Below are 16,196 nucleotides of genomic sequence, written 5' to 3' on the forward strand. Positions count from 1 at the left end.
AGGTAAATGGAGCCAAGCCCACGCCCACACACACGCCCACACATATAGCACAGACACTGACAAAACATATGGTTTAATCAAGCAAGCTGCTTTTGTGTATTTTCTACTTGGCTGTGTATGCTGTTCATGCTTTGAACAATTAGTAATTATTAGAATTATGACGTCATGAATGGGGTACTACACCAATGCCTTTGTATTTTATGTTTCTTTGCATATAATGTACACGGGTGCCCAAAAGGTAGATTGTGATCTACCAGTAGATCACAAAGGCTGTGGAGGTAGATCACATGACATGACCCTAAAAATAAATATATATATTTTTTGGCTGTCACTTGAATTATCTGCCACTTGAATTAAGGTGCGATGTGATTGATTGTCATGCATAAAAAAGGGCCTGTCAGCTCAAACCCACAATGTAATACTACAGACGTCAGTAGCATTATAAACTAAGGGATGTGCAAATGTGTCCAAAACATAGACTGTAAAAAATATGGACAAAGCGTTCTCTGGGTCTAACATGAACGTAAAATGAAGCCTGTCAGTCCTTGTATTGTAAGTCGCCATCTTTCTAGATCCGTTTTTGTCCCAGCTGGCCATTGGCTGGCCCAGACAACGAGGCGGGACTTCCCCCCCCTTCTTCTCCGTTGGTTTTTATTTTGACTCGAGTGGGAGGGGAATCCGTATCATAGACTGTAACGGTAGCCACGCCCCTCAGAACATACGCGACTTTATGGTAATCTTTTTAATAAATGGGACCATCATTTTCCAAAAAGAATATTATGACATTAGAAATGAGACTTTAAACTAGTGACTGGAAGCAGAAAGTATTCATGACCATGTTTATTAAGGTAATACAGTCTAGGTGAAGTTGGGCCCAAATACATGGACTTCTATGGGGCTATGGGTTTTTCTGGGTCCAATGACGGCGCCACAACAGGCCATTATATGAACTTTCAGGAAATCCCGATTTCCTCAGTGGCTTCACAAAATATCTGTCTGACTGCCCCCCTGGTCCAAAATGAGAATCGATTTGTATCGTTTGGGGACGGGAACGGGGGGATTTATTAATTTTTTAGATAGGATATTTTTTTTTTTTTAATCTTCCCCCCAAGGGGCACCTAAGTCAAAAAAGTTTGGGAACCCCTGATGTAGATGATAAGGAATAATTGTAACTCTTGAGAGTTTATAAGGGTCTATTTGGTTTACTAACTCCATCTTTTAAATGAGGACCACTGGTGGTCCCTGGACCACTGTTGAGCCAATTGATCACCATAGCAACCCCAGCCTAGGCCTGATTAGGTAAATTCCCAACACCTGCTAAATCCTCCAAACCTGTATCTTGATTGGAATCAATCTCCACTCACACTCCTCTCAGTCATGCAGCTACACAGACACATCCCAGGCACACTTTGGTAGGCCTATAGCCCTGTCCGATGATCGATTATTCATTTTCTTAATCGATTTCGGGTCCTATTAACGATAATCGATTAATCGGACCCATCCCTTCCATTTCCTCTCATTTAATCCGCTATAGAGCGTCGCAGTCCCTCCCCCTTTCAGAACAACGAGTGGCCCAGGAAATTAATCTCAATGCATTTTCCTAATAGACTTTTCAGAAAGTATTTATTTAAAGACCTTTTAAGCGTCGTACGAAGCCAAATCTTGTCGTGACAAATCATGACAACAAACAAAACAATTCCGGCCAAACAAAGAATTTGAAAGTAGAAAAAAACGGCAGGTTACAATTTTTTTTTTGTTTTTCTTCTTTGTAATTATTTGTTTGGTCCAAAATATTGTGAGTGTTGTCATGATTTGTCACGACAAGAGTTGGCTTCGTACGACGCTTAAAGGTCTTTAAATAAATACTTTCTGAAAAGTCTATGAGGAAAATGCATTGAGATTCATTTCCTGGGCCACTCGTTGTTCTGAAAGGGGGAGGGACTGCGACGCTCTATAGGTAGGCTACATTTTGAAACAATTTTCAGCAATGGGATAATACTTTTTTGGTGGATCTTGTTGAGCTGGTCATTTTGTGGGCACCCCTGATTTACACCATTATACAGATTTACACAATTTTTACCGAACACGTTACACTTGATTACTTATTAACTTTTAGTACCATCCTTGTATTAGAACTTGTATTACCTGTATTATTATTCTTATTTATTATTTATGTATGTTGGACATTGTTTTCTCATTCCGATGGGTTCCGCAACAGGCTACAGCAGCCACACCAACATTTCACTGCACATATTTAAGTAGGTCTACTTGCATGGGCATGTGACAAACACAATCATGAATATTTTGGCAGGACTGTGACTCTGCTACCATCTTGTGGTCAGATTGGAACTCTCCACCAGAACCGTCCAATGACAGTCACTCTCACACTTTGTAAAATCATTACAATACCTTACCAGTCCACTTTATTATTTGACAGAATAGAACTTGCAAGACAAATAAAAAAACACAGAGGAAAAACGAAAATAACAAACTACCATTTAGAGATAGGGCAACAAGTTAACATAAAGAACGTTTAATAATAATAATGCATACCACCTCAAAGGTAAACATTATGGTGATGTACTGTCAGGTACTCAACAGTGCATTTGATACAGAAGCTGAAGAAACTGATCCCAGGAAAAACTGCAGTTTAAAACTAACTCTTTCGCTCTGCACTCACTCCACATGATCAGAAGTGGACATTTCCTGGAGAGTTGATCATGACACAACTTGCGTGAAATATTTCAACTCAGAGATTAGAGACAGGCCAGATTTTAGTCTTAGTGAGAATTAAAATAGGAAATAAAATCCTGCAGGTTTATTATAGAAAATACAGTGTGTGTGTGTGTGTGTGTGTGTGTGTGTGTGTGTGTGTGTGTGTGTGTGTGTGTGTGTGTGTGCGTGCGTGCGTGCGTGCGTGCGAGTATATTTTGTGTGTCAGCTAGAGTGGGTTTAGATGTCTTCATGGCTGCTTCTACCGTTGTCCAATCAGAGGGGGTTGATGCCACTGAGGTCACCACTAGGGTCACCTCCCCGGCCCCCAACCCCCGTGGCCAACCAGTGTTGGACCCCAGGACTGGCACCTAGAGAGAGAGAGAGAGAGAGAGAGAGAGAGAGAGAGAGAGAAACAGAAAGACAGAGATAAGACACAGAACGGAATCAAGTCCCCAGGACTTGTTTGTGTTATCCGTTTAGCCTGAATGACTAGTATTCAATCAATCAAACAAACAAACACACAAACAAACAAACATGAACTTAGTAAATGAACTTAGTATACAAGAATAAAATGTTGACCCCTAATTTCCCAAACATTGAGATAATAAACATTTGATTCATGTTCGATCAGATAAAACTATATTTGACCCAATTTAACATATTCATTATGTAACACAGACATTGAGGTGTGTGGGTGCATGCGTGTGTGCGTGCTCGTGCCTTGGAGATGTACAAAGATGTGCTCGTACCTGCAGCCTTGTCCTGGCTCCTCTCCCTCCCTGCTGCCGAGATGCTCAGGGCCGTCATCTTGCACACGCTGATCCGCTCCCTGGGGCCCCCTGTGGCCCCACTACCCGCGCTCCTGATTGGCCCATCACTGCTGGTAATCACCCTCCCCCCTGTGACGTTGGTCCTCACCACGCCGCCCACGCTGCTCATGCGTCCGGTCGCTGAGCTGTATGTGGGCTTCCACTCCCCGCTGCCCGAGCTGCCGTACCTGGCCGGACTGGTTACCCTGAAGTTGCTGGGGACTCCGCTGGCGCTGGGCCTCCCACCGCTGCTCGCGCTACTCAGTCTGGCACCACTGCCCACGCTGGTACTGAGCCTTCCACTGCTCCCTGCGCTAGAGCTGCTAAGTCTGCCTCCACTACCTGCACTAGTGCTCAGTCGTCCTCCACTACCTGCACTAGTACTGAGTCTGCTACCACTCCCTGCGCTAGTGCTCAGTCGCCCTCCACTTCCTGCACTAGTGCTGAGCCTGCCACCGCTTCCTGTGCTAATACTCGGTCTGCTACCACTCCCTGCGCTGGTGCTCAGTCGTCCTCCACTACCTGCACTAGTACTGAGTCTGCTACCACTCCCTGCGCTAGTGCTCAGTCGCCCACCACTTCCTGCACTGATGCTAACGCTTCCATCCCTTCCTGCACTAGTGCTGACTTGCCCACCGCTGCCTGCGCTAGTGCCGAAAGATCCGCTAGTTCCTGAGCTTGTGCTGACTCTTCCACCAATACTGGTGCTGCTCGTTCGTCCGATACTCGAACTGTAGAACTTGTAATCCCCACCGCCAAATCTGCCCCCTGGGCTGGGTGGTGTGGGGCTGAGTGCTCGTTGCCCAGCCCCAGTCCCACTCACCCTGACTCCGCTTGCTGTGCTAGTTTGCGTGCTGCCACTACCGCTTACTGTACTGGTTACTGTACTACCACTTGCTCTACTGGTTACGGTACTGGTTACTGTACTACCACTACCACTTGCTATGCTGGTTAATGTACTGCTACCACTTGCTGTACTGGTTTGCGTACTACCGCTAGCTATGCTGGTTAGCGTGTTACCAATACCACCGGCTGTGCCGGTTAGAGTGCTACCACTACCGCTTGCTGTTTTGGCTAACGTGCTACCACTAATCTCTGCTGTGCTTGTTAGTGGGCTGCTAGTTGCTGCTCCGGTTAGAGTGCTAGGATATTTTGTGCTGGTTAGCGTGCTACCACTACCACTTGCTGTTCTGGTTAGCATACTACCAATACCACTAGCATTTTTGGTGAGCGTGCTGCCAATACCACCAGCTGTGCTGGCTGGAGTGCTACTGCTTGCTGTTTTGGTTAGCACGCTACCACTAGCACTTGCTGTTTTGGTTTGTGTGCTACCACTACTATCTTCTGTGCCGGTTGGCGTGCTACCACTTGCTGTTCTGGTTAGCATGCTACCAATTCCACCAGCTCTGCTGGTTAGTGTGCTACCACTACTGCTTACTGTTCCAGTTAGAGTGCTCCCGCTACGATCTGTTGTGCTGGTTAGCATGCTACCGCTTGCCGATTTGGTTAGCATGCTACCAATACCACCAGCTGTGCTGGTTAGCATGCTACCGCTTGTCGATTTGGTTAGCATGCTACCAATACCACCGGCTGTGCTGGTTAGAGTGCTACCAATACCACTTGTTGTTGTTGTACCTTCTGCTGTGCTGGTTAGTGTGCTACCACTACCACTTGCTGTTCTGGTTAGAATGCTACCAATACCACCTGCTCTGCTGCTCAGTGTGCTACCACTACTACTTACTGTTCCAGTTATAGTGCTACCGCTACAATCTGTTGTGCTGGTTAGCATGCTACCGCTTGCCGATTTGGTTAGCATGCTACCAATACCACCGGCTGTGCTGGTTAGCGTGGTACCACTTGCATTCCTGGTTAGCATGCTACCAATACCACCAGCTGTGCTGGTTAGTGTACTACCAGTACAACCTGCTGTTTTGGTTAGTGTACTACCACTACTCTCTGCTGTGCTGCTTAGCATGCTACCAATGCCACCGGTTGTGCTGGTTAGCATACTGCCAATACCACTGGCTGTGCTCGTTAGAGTGCTACTGGTTGCTGATTTGGTTTGTGTACTACCACTACGATCTTCTGTACTGGTAAGCTTGATACCAGTACCAACTTCTCTGCTGGTTAGCATGCTACCGCTACCACTTGCTGCACTGGTTAGCATGCTACCAACACCACTAGCAGAGCTGGTTAGTGTGCTACCACTACCACTTGCTGTTTTGGTTAGCATGCTACCAATGCCACCGGCTGTGCTGGTTAGCGTGCTACCGCTACCACTTGCTGCACCTGCTGCATTGGTTAGCATGCTACCAATACCAGCTGCTGTGCTTGTCCGCGTGCCTACACTCCCACTTGCTGCACTTGCTGTGCTGGTTAGCGTGGTACCACTTGAATTTCTGGGTAGCATGCTACCAATACCACTAGCAGAGCTGGTTAGTGTGCTACCACTACCACTTACTGCTCCAGTTAGCATGCTGCCAATGCCAGCTGTGCTGGTTAGAGTACTACCAGTACCACTTGCTGTTTTGGTTAGTGTGCTACCACTACTCTCTGCTGTGCTGCTTAGCATGCTACCAATGCCACCGGTTGTGCTGGTTAGCATGCTGCCAATACCACTGGCTGTGCTCGTTAGAGTGCTACTGGTTGCTGATTTGGTTTGTGTACTACCAATACGATCTGCTGCACTGGTTAGCATGCTACCAATACCACCAGCTGTGCTGGTTAGTGTGCTACCACTACCACTTACAGCTCCAGTTAGCATGCTACCAATACCACTTGTTGGTTTTGTACTCTCTTCTGTGCTGGTTAGCGTGCTACCACTGGATTTTCTGTTTAGCATGCTACCAATACCATCACCAGTGCTGGTTAGAGTACTACCAGTACCACTTGCTGTTTTGGTTAGCATGCTACCAATGCCACCGGCTGTGCTGGTTAGCGTGCCACCGCTACCACTTGCTGTGCTGGTTTGCATGCTCACACTACCACTTGCTGCACTTGCTGTGCTGGTTAGCGTGGTACCACTTGGATTTCTGGTTAGCATGCTACCAATACCACCAGCTGTGCTGGTTAGAGTACTACCAGTACCACTTGCTGTTTTGGTTAGTGTACTACCACTACTCTCTGCTGTGCTGCTTAGCATGCTACCAATGCCACCGGTTGAGCTGGTTAGCATGCTGCCAATACCACTGGATGTGCTTGTTAGAGTGCTACTGGTTGCTGATTTGATTTGTGTACTACCACTACAATCTTCTGTACTGGTAAGCGTGATACCAGTACCAACTTCTCTGCTGTTTAGCATGCTACCACTTGCTGCACCTGCTGCACTGTTTAGCATGCTACCAATACCATCACCAGTGCTGGTTAGAGTACTACCAGTACCACTTGCTGTTTTGGTTAGCATGCTACCAATACCACCAGCTGTGCTGGTTAGTGTGCTACCGCTACCACTTGCTGTGCTGGTTAGCATGCTCACACTACCACTTGCTGCACTGGTTAGAGTACTACCAGTACCACTTGCTGTTTTGGTTAGTGTGCTACCACTACTCTCTGCTGTGCTGCTTAGCATGCTACCAATGCCACCGGTTGTGCTGGTTAGCATGCTACCAATACCACTGACTGTGCTCGTTAGAGTGCTACTGGTTGCTGATTTGGTTTGTGTACTACCACTATGATCTGCTGTACTGGTAAGCGTGATACCAGTACCAACTTCTCTGCTGGTTAGCATGCTACCGCTACCACTTGCTGCACTGGTTAGCATGCTAGCAATACCACTAGCAGAGCTGGTTAGTGTGCTACCACTACCACTTACTGCTCCAGTTAGCATGCTACCAATACCACTTGTTGGTTTTGTACTCTTTTCTGTGCTGGTTAGCGTGCTACCACTAGTCTCTGCTGTGCTGCTTAGCATGCTACCAATGCCACCGGTTGTGCTGGTTAGCATGCTGCCAATACCACTGGATGTGCTCGTTAGAGTGCTACTGGTTGCTGATTTGATTTGTGTACTACCACTACGATCTTCTGTACTGGTAAGCGTGATACCAGTACCAACTTCTCTGCTGGTTAGCATGCTACCACTTGCTGCACCTGCTGCACTGGTTAGCATGCTACCAATACCACTTGTTGGTTTTGTACTCTCTTCTGTGCTGGTTAGCGTGCTACCACTGGAATTTCTGTTTAGCATGCTACCAATACCATCAGCAGTGCTGGTTAGAGTACTACCAGTACCACTTGCCGTTTTGGTTAGCGTGCTACCAATGCCACTGACTGTGCTGGTTAGCATGCTACCGCTACCACTTGCTGCACTGGTTAGCATACAACTAATATCAGTTGCTGTGCTGGTTTGCGTGCTCACACTACCACTTGCTGCACTTGCTGTGCTGGTTAGCGTGGTACCACTTGGATTTCTGGTTAGCATGCTACCAATACCACCAGATATGCTGGTTAGAGTACTACCAGTACCACTTGCTGTTTTGCTTACCGTGCTACCACTAGTCTCTGCTGTGCTGCTTAGCATGCTACCAATGCCACCGGTTGTGCTGGTTAGCATACTGCCAATACCACTGGCTGTGTTCGTTAGAGTGCTACTGGTTGCTGATTTGGTTTGTGTACTACCACTATGATCTGCTGTACTGGTAAGCGTGATACCAGTACCAACTTCTCTGCTGGTTAGCATGCTACCGCTACCACTTGCTGCACTGGTTAGCATGCTAGCAATACCACTAGCAGAGCTGGTTAGTGTGCTACCACTACCACTTACTGCTCCAGTTAGCATGCTACCAATACCACTTGTTGGTTTTGTACTCTTTTCTGTGCTGGTTAGCGTGCTACCACTAGTCTCTGCTGTGCTGCTTAGCATGCTACCAATGCCACCGGTTGTGCTGGTTAGCATGCTGCCAATACCACTGGATGTGCTCGTTAGAGTGCTACTGGTTGCTGATTTGATTTGTGTACTACCACTACGATCTTCTGTACTGGTAAGCGTGATACCAGTACCAACTTCTCTGCTGGTTAGCATGCTACCACTTGCTGCACCTGCTGCACTGGTTAGCATGCTACCAATACCACTTGTTGGTTTTGTACTCTCTTCTGTGCTGGTTAGCGTGCTACCACTGGAATTTCTGTTTAGCATGCTACCAATACCATCAGCAGTGCTGGTTAGAGTACTACCAGTACCACTTGCCGTTTTGGTTAGCGTGCTACCAATGCCACTGACTGTGCTGGTTAGCATGCTACCGCTACCACTTGCTGCACTGGTTAGCATACTACTAATATCAGTTGCTGTGCTGGTTTGCGTGCTCACACTACCACTTGCTGCACTTGCTGTGCTGGTTAGCGTGGTACCACTTGGATTTCTGGTTAGCATGCTACCAATACCACCAGATATGCTGGTTAGAGTACTACCAGTACCACTTGCTGTTTTGCTTACCGTGCTACCACTAGTCTCTGCTGTGCTGCTTAGCATGCTACCAATGCCACCGGTTGTGCTGGTTAGCATACTGCCAATACCACTGGCTGTGTTCGTTAGAGTGCTACTGGTTGCTGATTTGGTTTGTGTACTACCACTACGATCTGCTGTACTGGTAAGCGTGATACCAGTACCAACTTCTCTGCTGGTTAGCATGCTACCACTACCACTTGCTGCACCTGCTGCACTGGTTAGCATGCTACCAACACCAGCTGCTGTGGTGGTTTGCATGCTCACAATACCACTTGCTGCACTTGCTGTGCTGGTTAGCGTGGTACCACTTGAATTTCTGGTTAGCATGCTACCAATACCACCAGCTTTGCTGGTTAGAGTACTTCCAGTACCAGTTGCTGTTTTGGTTAGCGTGCTACCAGTACTCTCTGCTGTGCTGCTTAGCATGCTACCAATGCCACCGGCTGTGCTGGTTAGAGTGCTACAGGTTGCAGATTTTGTTTGTGTACTACCACTATGATCTGCTGTACTGGTATGCGTGCTACCAGTACCGGCTGCTGTGCTGGTTAGCGTGCTCACGCTACCACTTGCTGCACTTGCTGCACTTGCTGTACAGGTTGGCGTGCTGCTACTACTACCACCTGCTGTGCTGGTTAGTGTGCTAACACTACCACTTGGCACACTTGCTGTGCTGGATAGTGTGCTAACGCTACCACTACCATCTGCTATGCTGGTTAGCATGCCACCACTACCACTTGCTTTGCTGGTTAGTGCATTACAATTACCTCCAAAGCTAGCTCCCGCAGACATGCTACCAAATGTAGCAGTTGCGCTACTGTCCCTCACAGCATTAGTGGCCTCTGCAGGTCGGCTGTCTCTGGAGCCTTTCTGACCTCTGCTGAATGCTTCAGCCTCGCGCTCGTCTTTTGTAGACAGAATGTATTTCTCAACTGTTACTGTTCTCAACCTCCTATGCATGTCAGATGCACAACTCATAAACAATTCGTCGTCATCTTCAGCATTGTTTTGAATATCACCTGAGCTGTACTCGGGGTCAGAGTCCTCGGGGTCAGAGTCAGTATAGAAGTTTTTCACTAACCATTCATAAGTCTCTCTAATTTCCACTATATTAACATGGGTTCCCTTCTGTCTTTTTCCCTCTGCCCCTGTTGGTCTCTCTGTGTCCACCTTTGTGTTTGCTGTGATAATTGTCGTTTCTGCCTCTGGGAGCGTTGCACCGTTATCCAGCTCAGACACAACCTGTTCAATAAAAGCCTCTGTCTTTGTTCCCTGACTCACTCCGTCTCCACTACCACTCGATGTTGTGGTTAGCATGCTACCAATACCACCCACCGTGCTGGTTAGTTTACTACTACCATGTGCTGTACTGGTTAGTGTAATACCACTTTCACCTGCTGAGCTGGTTAGCATGCTACCATTACCACCTTCTGTTCTGGTTAGCATGCCACCAATACCACCGGCACTGGTGGTTACCGTGTTACCACTACCACTCACTGTTCTGGTTAGCGTGCTAGCAATACCACTTACTGTACTGGTTAGTGTGGTACCACTAACACTTTCTGTGCTGGTTAGCGTGGTACCAATACCACCTTCTGTGCTGGTTAGCATGTTACCAAAACCACCTTCTGGGCTGGTTAGTGTGGTACCAATATCACCTGCACTGCTGGTTAGAGTGGCACTACTACCGCTGGCTGTTCTGGTTAGCATGACACCAGTACTACCTTCTGTTCCGGTGAGTGTGCTACCACAACTGCCACCATTTCCTGTGCTGTTTACTGTGTTGCCACTAACACTCATTGTACTGGTTAGTGTGGTACCAATACCACTTACAGTGCTGGTTAGTGTACTAGCACTACCGCCTTCTGGGTTGGTCAGCGTGCTACCACTGCCGCTGGCGGTTCTGGTTAGCATGCTACCGATACCACTTGCTGTACTAGCACTGTCGCTGGCTGCTCTGGTTAGTGTACCAGTACCACTCGCTGTACTGGTTAGCGTGCTACCAATACCACCTTTTGGGCTGGTTAGCATGCTACCACTACCGCTGGCTGTTCTGATTAGTGTGCTACCAGCAGTACTTTCTGTGCTGGTTAACATGCTCCCAATCCCACTTGCTGTGCTAGTTAGTGTTCTACCACTATCACTTACTGTGCTGGTTAGCGTGCTACCAAAACCACCTTCTGGGCTGGTTAGCGTGGTACCACTACCACTGGTTGTTCTATTTAGCATGCTACAAATACCACTTGCTGTGCTGGTTTGCATGCTAGCACTACCACTCGCTGTACTGGGTATCATGCTACCAATCCCACCTACTTTGCTGGTTAGCATGCTACCACCACTTGCTGTGTTGGTTAAGATGTTACCACTACCACTCACTGAGCTGGTTAGCATGGTACCACTACCGCTGGCTGTTCTGATTTGTGTGCTAACAGCACTACTTTCTGTGCTGGTTAACATGCTCTCAATCCCACTTGCTGTGCTAGTTAGTGATCTACCACTATCACTTACTGTGCTGGTTAGCGTGCTACCAAAACCACCTTCTGGGCTGGTTAGCGTGGTACCACTACCACTGGCTGTTCTGTTTAGCATGCTACCAATACCACTTGCTGTGCTGGTTTGCATGCTAGCACTACCACTCGCTGTACTGGCTATCATGCTACCAATCCCACCTACTTTGCTGGTTAGCGTGCTACCACCACTTGCTGTGTTGGTTAAGATGCTAGCACTACTACTAGCTGTGCTGGTTAGCGTGCTAGCACTACCGCTGGCTTTGCTAGTCAAGGTGCTACCAGTACCACTCGCTGAGCTGGTTAGCGTTCTACCAATACTACCTTTTGGGCTGGTTAGCGTGGTACCACTACCACTGGCTGTTCTGGTTAGGTTGCTACTACTACCACTCCCTGTATTGGCTAACATGCTACCATTACCACCTGTTCTGCTGGTTAGCATGCTACTCGCTGTGTTGGTTAAGATGCTACCACTAATATCCGCTGTGCTGGTTAGAGTGCTAGCAATAACACCTCCTGTGCTGGTTAGCATGCTAGCACTACCACTGGCTGTACTGGTTAGCGTGCTACCAATACCACCTTTTGGGCTGGTTAGCATGCTACCACTACCGCTGGCTGTTGTGGTTAGCATATTACCGATACCACTCGCTGTGTTGGTTAAGATGTTAGCACTACCACTCGCTGTATTGGTTAAGATGTTAGCACTACCACTCGCTGTATTGGTTAAGATGCTACCACTCCCACTCACTGAGCTGGTTAGCATGGTACCACTACCGCTGGCTGTTCTGATTAGCGTGCTACCAGCACTACTTTCTGTGCTGGTTAACTTGCTCCCAACCCCACTTGCTGTGCTAGTTAGTGTTCTACCAATACCACCTTCTGGGCTGGTCAGCGTGGTACCACTACCATTGGCTGTTCTGTTTAGCATGCTACCACCACTCGCTGTGTTGGTTAAGATGCTACTACTACTACTCGCTGTGCTGGATAGCGTGCTAGCAATAACAGCTTCTGTGCTGGTTAACATGCTCTCAATCCCACTTGCTGTGCTAGTTAGTGTTCTACCACTATCACTTACTGTGCTGGTTAGCGTTCTACCAATACCACGTTCTGGGCTGATAAGTGTGGTACCACTACCACTGGCTGTTCTGGTGCTACTAGTACAGCTCGCTGTGTTGGTTAAGATGCTAGCACTACCACTCGTTGTGTTGGTTAGCATGCTACCAATACCACCTTCTGGACTGTTTAGCATGGTACCACTACCACTGGCTGTTCTGGTTAGCATGCTACCAATACCACTTGCAGTGCTGGTTAGCATGCTACCAATACCACTTGCTGTGCCGGTTAGTATGCTACCAATACCACTTGCTGTGGTTGTTAGCATGCTAGCAATACCACTTACTGTTGTACTGGTTAGCGTGCTACCACTACCACTCGCTGTACTGGTTAGTGTGCTAGCACTACCACTTTCTGTGCTGATTAGTGTGCTAGCATTACCACTTGCTGTGCCGGTTGCCATGCTACGATTAACACTTGCTGTGTTTGTCTCCTGACTTGCATGGATAGATTTATCCGTCAACATCATACTTTCTCTCTCCATTTGGCCCACTGTTTTTAGTGCTGTGCCGGCTTGTGTTTCAGGAATCGCTCTGACAATATTACTTATGTTATTGACCTGGCCCTTTGTTGAGTCTTTCACCCCTTCCTGCAACGTTGCTGACTTTTCAACCTTCTGCAGCATTGCTGACTTTTCTACCACATTCTGCACTTGTGCTGAGTTCCCTTCCACTTGGTGCACTGCACCCTTAACCCCCCCAGATGCAACCTGTCCAGTAATAGCCTCTGCATTTGTCACCTGACTTGTAGTCTGAATAACTCTATCTTTACCTTGCAGATGAGTTGAAATAGTTTCTTTTGGCACTTGGTCCACTGTTTTTACCTCTGTGCTGGCAGAAACTGTTCTGATGACTTTTCCTATGTTATTTATCGGCGAAGTAGTTTTAATAGCAGTTGACTCATCTCTATCCTGGCTAATATGAGATGCATTCACGTTCACGTCAGTAATTACTCCCACTGAGCTACCTGCATCCAGCATCGTTATTTTCTGGCTACTGATTGTCATGGATTGTGTCCCTGTGCTGTCGACTAGAGCACTTCTGCTGGGTGAGCTAGAGGTGTCTCTTCCATCGCCCTGCCTTTGGTTTCCAGTGGATGTCAGTGATGCACCGATAAGACCACTGGCATCGATCGCTGTCGTCGACGAGCCATCTGGGTGTTCACCATGGATTCCTTGAGCACTTCTCACATCATGAGCTGACCTCGTGGTTGTCACGGTTTGTGACATCGACCCTCCTGAGGTCGCGCCGATGTGGTCTCTATTGATCTCTGCACTGAGTCCTGGCCTCACAGCGTGGACGTCAGTGTGGTTAGCAACTAGCTGGAAGGTGTCGTTGGTTGTAGGCCACTCGGGAGAGATGTGATCAGTGGAGCTGTAGTCCAAACTTGAAACACCGTTGATGCTAGTTAATGTACAGGGGGGGGAATACAATTAATTTGTTTTCTCTTAAGACAAGCCCCCAAATGGGGTCATTTGCATGTTGATTGGTATAGCATCAAATTATATTATGTTGCCCTATTAAAATGAATGAACATGTGTACCAGTTCCCCTGCATGCCTTCCAGCAGTCTCCTGTATTGTTCTATCTCCATCTCCAGCCTGTTCTTAATATCCAGCAGGTTCTGGTGGTCCTCTGCCTGCTGGTCCGAGGTCTGCAGCACCATGTTCAGCTCCTTCTCAAAAGCATCTGCCCTTTGCTGTAGACGAGCCAGCTGGTCACTGAACCTCTCTCTGACCGCCAACTCACGGCTCTCCAGCAACTCACCCTGAGGACGGATGGATAGTTTCCGTTACAAGTAACAGAATTCAAAAGTGACTTGAGTAAAAGTACAAAAGTATTGGTGCTCATTGTGCAGAATGTCCCATTCCAAGTTTTCAAATGTATAAATATCTTTTGAAAATAGCAGATCAGTGAGCTTGTCACTGTCATTTCAAAACGGTCACTCACAATGACATAATTCTACAGTGACATAATCCCCAATCTGCGGCGGACATGGAAGTTCTCATACCCTTTTCTCCTCCGTATAGGTTGGTCTGATCTTTCGCACGAATTCATCTAATAGCGCCAAATGTTGCACAGACAGATGTATACAGGGTGTGCCTAAAATTGGCCATAGCCACTTACCCAAATGTGCCGAAATGACCTCATTGCATTTGTGATGAGGACACGTCACATTATGTTACTTAATAATGAAATTTAGAAAAAGTTGCCTTATATAGGTTGTTAATGGTGACCATATGGATTTGTCTGCTGTGGCGACCCGAAGGTCGCCGGCTCAGGCGCCCTAGCTAAATCATTAGAGCATGCCCTGTGCTACATCTGTGCAACATTTGGCGCTTTTAGACCACAGAGCTTATATCTAACTCTGAGGATGGCTGCATTTTTGCCTATAGTGACCGGCTGTGTGGTCTGTATATAGTCACAGTTGCAGTCACAATTCTGTATAGGCCTATATATAGTTTAGATACGCACATCCACGGATATGGATTAGTATATGAGTCTACAAACCGAGTACAATGGCACACAGTTTGGCTGCTGTATACCTACCACTAGAGAGCGCCCTTAGCGTTCTTGCGCAACAGGTTACAGAAACACAAATTTGATGTCAAAAGCAAAGACTTAGCCTCTAAATGTCAGCGTGTCACTTCTTTTATTTTAAACACAATGCTTGAATCCTCCTGGCTGTCGTTGCATAAACATTGAGGCGGCACAACAGAATGATTGTGTATAGATTCTGAGACACAATAATGTGACTTGAATGATCCAGGTAAATCCACCTGAGGGGGGTGTGTGTGAATGCCAATCAACTGGTACGACCTTTACATTCACAATGGCAGCCTGCTACGACTTGCAGCCAGCCGCACCCATTGCTTCTGAAGTTCTTAGTGCTTTTTCACATCATGGTCGAAGCACAACGTTCCTGATAACCCGATATTCAGCAGCCAGGAGTTTCGATGCCATTTTGTAATGTTGACAGCTTTGACGAGTTCAAAGCGCATTCAGGCTTGTTTCGGTCGCCTGGAGTATAAACCTCTAAAATGGGGTCAGGTTCTTGGTGTTTTGAATAGAGACAATGGTGAAAAGAGACAATCTACATTACAAGCTCACAGTGTTGTGCACCTGTAGATAGCCTACATGTTAACCATGATGACAAATTGACAATTTTAGGGACACCATGGTCTAATGTGCTTAACAAACATTATATTTATATTCTGCAGAAAATGGCTAAAAATGCATTTTTGGCTTATTCAGTTTCGGCCCGAATAGGCAATAAATCACAGAATAGTGTATGCAATTAATGCATTCCAAAAGAGCTGAATAAATGTTTTATGGACCCATAAAACATCTGCGTCTGTGTGTGACCCGTACCGCCCCAGACGAGATGCCGCCCTGAGTAGCAGCACCCGCTTATCTACAGCAGTGGTTCTGTCATGATCTGTCACTCCACAGACCATGTCTCCTCCCTGGCCACTCCCTCTTTCCATTCCATAACACTGCACACCTGTCTCCAACTCCCTCGTCAGCCCACCTGTGAACACTTTGCCCATTACCTGCTCCCTATATATAACTGGACTCCTCACAAACACAAACTGTCAGAACATTTGTCTTCGTCC

The 16,196-nt window shown here is 47.2% G+C and overlaps 2 protein-coding genes across 2 annotated transcripts in view; both read right to left on the reverse strand.

Annotated features, from left to right (window-relative positions):
- Nucleotides 1-2,138: 2,138 nt before the first annotated feature.
- On the reverse strand, nucleotides 2,139-9,416 carry LOC308324498 (uncharacterized protein). The gene is made up of 3 exons (XM_080776545.1): nucleotides 9,405-9,416; nucleotides 3,465-5,228; nucleotides 2,139-3,083 (listed from the first exon to the last, which is right to left on the reverse strand). The coding sequence occupies exons 2-3, from the start codon at nucleotides 5,095-5,097 to the stop codon at nucleotides 2,989-2,991; spliced, it is 1,728 nt and encodes a 575-aa protein (XP_080632671.1). The 5' UTR covers nucleotides 5,098-5,228; nucleotides 9,405-9,416; the 3' UTR covers nucleotides 2,139-2,988.
- Nucleotides 9,417-9,785: 369 nt separating this feature from the next.
- LOC308323452 (uncharacterized protein) overlaps nucleotides 9,786-16,196 on the reverse strand; it is a gene marked incomplete at its 3' end in the record, with an annotated part of 15,820 nt that continues 9,409 nt past the window's right edge. Inside the window, exons 7-9 of the mRNA XM_080775182.1 lie at nucleotides 14,124-14,347; nucleotides 10,492-13,984; nucleotides 9,786-9,866 (exon numbers count right to left, since the gene is read on the reverse strand). Coding sequence (XP_080631308.1) covers nucleotides 9,786-9,866; nucleotides 10,492-13,984; nucleotides 14,124-14,347 — 3,798 coding nt within the window. The remainder of the gene's footprint in view (nucleotides 9,867-10,491; nucleotides 13,985-14,123; nucleotides 14,348-16,196) is intronic.

Source organism: Protomyctophum bolini (assembly GCF_963924005.1).
Source record: "Protomyctophum bolini genome assembly, chromosome: 11".
NCBI classification, from domain to species: Eukaryota; Metazoa; Chordata; class Actinopteri; order Myctophiformes; family Myctophidae; genus Protomyctophum; species Protomyctophum bolini.

Bases quoted from the DNA above. Each gene is read 5' to 3' on its own strand.
- LOC308324498 (XM_080776545.1), bottom strand. From the start codon at position 5,097: ATGCTAACCAAATCGACAAGCGGTAGCATGCTAACCAGCACAGCTGGT. The intron at 3,084-3,464 runs GTACGAGCACAT...CTCTCTCTCTAG, and splicing joins GAGCCAGGACAAGGCTGCAG to GTGCCAGTCCTGGGGTCCAA.